Raw genomic sequence first — 1204 nt, 5'->3', positions numbered from 1 at the left:
ATGGTTGTGAAGGATGAGGAGGACGGTGATCTCCGGGTCTGATGAGGAGTCCCCTGATAGCGATACGCCACTGCCTCCCCCCTGTACCAGGTATTCCTGAGGATGACACGGGTAATGGACATTATATTGTATGTATTCCTGAGAGAAATTAAATTGAATCAGAAGAAAGGTTAATCAGAATTATTTTGTAGTTAGAAGGATGAAGGAAACGAGGATGAGGTAGGGAGGGAGATAGAAAAAAAGAGGGAAGTTACTAAAATGAAAATACCAAGGATAAGAAATGAAGTGATTAGAGATAAGATCAAGCTGACGGAAGTAACGTAACAAAGAAGATCCAGGAACGAAGATTACAGTGGTATGGTAATGTGATGAGAAGGGACGAAGATTATGTTGGAAAGAGAGGGAGTCGAATTGAAGTTGAAGGACGAAGAGCAAGAGACAGACCAAAGAAAAGATGGGAACATTGTATAAATAAAGATTTGAGTGAGAAGCGGTAATGAAGTTCATAACCAAGGCACCTGGAAATTGTTGACTAAAAATGCCGACCCCACTTGAGTGGGAAAAGGTAAAGAAGAAGGAAGTAACACAGTACTTACCACAGACAGATCCCTGTTGCTACCCAGAGATGATAGGGAGGGAAATGAAGGCCGAGACGAGAGGAAAACCTCTTTGGAAGGCGTGGAAATGCCCTGGGGTTCTTCATAGCCCTCTTTGGATTTCCCGGGGGTTTCCTCCTGATCCTGTTCTTGTTCAGATGTAGAGAGCTTCTTCTTTTTACCTGGAAAATGTAAACAGGTGTTACTTATATTTATTAAAAAAAAGGTAAACTTCCAACTTTTCTAAACAAAATTCCATCAACAAGGAGGTCTCAGATTCTCAACCCGGAGGTGCTGGATTCGAATTCCGGCCAGGGCGGAAATTTTCTAACCAAACTTTTTTTTTAAGAAGCCTGAGTGAGGTCAAATATAAACAAATAGAAAACTCACCTTTAGACTTTTTGATCTTCTCTTCGCTCTTCTTCTCCTTGTCTTTGGTTTTCTTCTTCTTCTTTTTGACTGCCGGGGTATCATCAGGCACTTCCATGTAGTCCATACCCAGGAGATTACCCACCTGGTTCATCGTGGCAGACCCGTTCTCCTTTGCAACCTGAACACACAGTAAGGAGATAAAGGTTCACAAAAAAAAAAAAAAAAAAAAAAAAAAC

General features: G+C 41.3%; 1 protein-coding gene across 1 annotated transcript in view; it reads right to left on the bottom strand.

Moving 5' to 3' along the window:
- Nucleotides 1–24: 24 nt before the first annotated feature.
- The window catches only part of LOC103520757, a gene marked incomplete at its 3' end in the record, with an annotated part of 10528 nt that continues 9348 nt past the window's right edge, over nt 25–1204 (bottom strand). The window contains exons 5-7 of the mRNA XM_008485858.1: nt 987–1146; nt 597–778; nt 25–96 (exon numbers count right to left, since the gene is read on the bottom strand). Coding sequence (XP_008484080.1) covers nt 25–96; nt 597–778; nt 987–1146 — 414 coding nt within the window. The remainder of the gene's footprint in view (nt 97–596; nt 779–986; nt 1147–1204) is intronic.

Source organism: Diaphorina citri, unplaced genomic scaffold (genome assembly GCF_000475195.1).
Source record: "Diaphorina citri unplaced genomic scaffold, Diaci psyllid genome assembly version 1.1 scaffold4039, whole genome shotgun sequence".
NCBI classification, from domain to species: Eukaryota; Metazoa; Arthropoda; class Insecta; order Hemiptera; family Psyllidae; genus Diaphorina; species Diaphorina citri.
Note: the sequence above shows the minus strand (reverse complement) of the source record. Positions and strands in the feature narration are given on the sequence as shown.